General features: G+C 43.0%; 1 protein-coding gene across 1 annotated transcript in view; it reads right to left on the bottom strand.

The window, feature by feature from the left end:
• The window catches only part of LOC102816477 (zinc finger protein 791-like), a 4,853-nt gene that overhangs the window by 417 nt on the left and 1,447 nt on the right, over positions 1-2,989 (bottom strand). Inside the window, exons 2-3 of the mRNA XM_006877712.1 lie at positions 813-1,396; positions 62-127 (exon numbers count right to left, since the gene is read on the bottom strand). Coding sequence (XP_006877774.1) covers positions 62-127; positions 813-1,396 — 650 coding nt within the window. The remainder of the gene's footprint in view (positions 1-61; positions 128-812; positions 1,397-2,989) is intronic.

Below are 2,989 nucleotides of genomic sequence, written 5' to 3' on the forward strand. Positions count from 1 at the left end.
TTACATTCATAAGGTCTCTCTCCAGTATGAATTTGCATATGTATACTGAGGGAAGAGGCACAAGTAAAGGTTTTTCCACATTCTTTACACTCATAAGGCCTCTCTCCACTGTGGATTCTTCTATGTGCTGTAAGATGTGAGGATCTTCTAAAGGCTTTCCCACACTCCGTACATTCATAGGGCCTCTCTCCACTGTGGATTCTTTCATGTCTGCTAAGGTGTGCAGTTCTTCTAAAGGCTTTCCCACATTCCAAACATTCATAGGGTCTCTCCGTACTATGGATTCCTCTATGTGTTTTAAGTTGTGAAGTTGTTCTAAACGTTTTCCCACACTCCTTACATTCATAGGACTTCTCTGCACTGTGGATTCTTCTATGTATTCTAAGGTATGAGGGGCTTTTAAAGGCTTTCCCACACTCCTTACATTCATAGGGCCTCTCTCCACTGTGGACTATTCTATGTGCTGTAAGATGTGAGGTTGTTCTAAAGGCTTTGCCACATTCTTTACATTCATAGGGTCTCTCTCCACTGTGGATTATTGTATGTGTTCTGAGGCTTGAGGGTGTTAGAAAGCCTTTCCCACACTCCTTACATTCATAGGGCCTCTCCGCACTGTGGATTCCTCTATGTGTTGTAAGGTGGGAAGTTGTTTTAAACGCTTTTCCACACTCCTTACATTCATAAGGCTTCTCTGCACTGTGGATTTTTCTATGTATTCTAAGGTATGAGGTGCTTTTAAAGGCCTTCCCACACGTCTTACATTCATAAGGCTTCTCTCCACTGTGGATTATTCTATGTGATTTAAGATGTGCAGTTGTTCTAAAGGCTTTTCCACAATCATTACATTCATAGGGCCTCTCCGCACTGTGAATTCCTCGATGTGTTTTAAGTTCTGAAGTTGTTCTAAAGACTTTCCCACACTCCTTACATTCATAAGGCTTCTCTCCACTGTGGATTAGTCTATGTGCTGTAAGATGTGCGGTTTTTCTAAAGGCTTTTCCACATTCTTTACATTTATAGGGCCTCTCTCCACTGTGGATTATTGTATGTGTTCTGAGGCTTGAGGATGTTAGAAAGCCTTTCCCACACTCCTTACATTCATAGGGCCTCTCTCCACTGTGGGTTTGCATGTGTCTCCTGCACTCTGAGGAAAATCTGAAGGCTTTCCCGCATTGCTTACATTTGTAAGGCTTCTCTCCACTGTGAATTGTTCTATGTACTATGAGGCCTGAGACATTAACAAAGGCTTTCCCACATTCCTTACATTCATAGGGCCTCTCTCCACTGTGAGTCCGCATGTGTCTACTGCACTGTAAGGACAGTCTAAAGGCTTTTCCACATTGCTTACATTCATAAGGCTTCTCTCCGCTGTGGATTCTTTTATGTGCAGTCAGTTCTGAGGCATACCTAAAAGTGTTCCCACACTCCTTACATTCATAAGGCCTCTTTGCACTGTGGACTGTTTTATGTCTCGTGAGCCTTGAGGCGAGGCTAAAAGCTTTCCCACATTGATTACATTCATAGAGCCTGTCTCCACTGTGAGTTTGCAAATGTCGACTCTGCTGTGAGGAATCCCTAAAGGATTTCCCACACTCTTCACATTCAAATGGCCTCTGTGCACTGTGAGTTCCTGTAAGTCCAGGGAGGAGTGACGCTTCACCAGAGACTTTCCCACACTCCGTATAGTCATGCAGCCTGTCTCCACTTATCTTACATTTATGAGTATTTTTCCCACCATGAGTGCTCACAGGTGTGGTCAGGTGAGAAGGACACCTGCAGTCTTCTCCACAGTCTGTACACTGACAGGTACTGCTTCTAGTGTGAGCTCTACTTCGATTGTTCTCTAGGGAATCATCCAGGAAGGCTCCTCCATACTCAAAGCGTTCAAAAGGATCTACTTCTGTGGGATGTACTTGGTGCACAGAAAGACCAGGAATCGGGCTGGAAGTTTCCCCACACTGGTTGTGTTCACAACGTTCACCCAGGTTCTTGATTGCACCAATTCTGTTAAAAACAGGTAGTGTAAATGTAAACCAATGGTGTCCTCTGCAAACTACTCCATTTTCAACAAGGTGACAAGAAAAAAAAAGTCAGTTATCATGTTGGAAACAAATGTTGTCGCATGACAGCATTACCGAACACAGTGAACACGCATGTCTTTTTCCTGAATTGTCTCAAGATTCATCTAGGACAATGACTACCATTGCCGTCAATGTGTACGACTTCCTGCTCATTGTCTCCAAGTGAAATATGCTCGAAACATTTCAGTGACGAAAACGTTCTTACGTGAATTTTCACGGCACTCATCGTTTTACAACCAGGAATATACACATATACACATATACATGGGTCCTGATGAAGGATTAACACTAGGCTGCAAGCTAGATTTGACCCACAAAGTAGAACGACTCCATGGCATGGAATAACACCTACTCCTTGGAACGTCAACAAAGGGTTGCTAAAAGTCAGAACTGACTCGGCAAACACAACACATATACATCTGTCGGCTTCAGGGATTCAACCACTTTGGAATGACTCAGCAATTTCCAACATAAATGAGAAAAGTGTCCAGATTGTATAGCAATCAAAACTGTTGCTTTAATAGGATTTGATTTGGTGAAGAAACAATCACTGGTACTGCATTCAAGGATGGTGAGCAAACCACCAATATGAACGTGTCACTCTGCACACTCCTACAACACCAAACACCTGCACGGATACCAAGTCTTACATCACAGACTGGCTATGTTATAGGACTCTGGAGAGCAACAAACATTTAGAGCTGCGTAGCCTGCCACCATATCTGAATGGTGCACTACTGACAGTTTCTTAATTGACTCACAATTTAAAAGGAAAGAGATGTGACTGTTGGGAAACGCATATTCGACCTTCCTTTATTCAGCAATTCCTCAATCAAAATTGTTCACAGAATGAGGCAATTGAAAGACGATGGAGTTCTCCATGAACTATTTGGAGCCCCCTCATTTCA

The sequence above is a fragment of the Chrysochloris asiatica genome, unplaced genomic scaffold (genome assembly GCF_000296735.1).
Source record: "Chrysochloris asiatica unplaced genomic scaffold, ChrAsi1.0 scaffold00566, whole genome shotgun sequence".
In the NCBI taxonomy this organism is placed as follows: Eukaryota; Metazoa; Chordata; class Mammalia; order Afrosoricida; family Chrysochloridae; genus Chrysochloris; species Chrysochloris asiatica.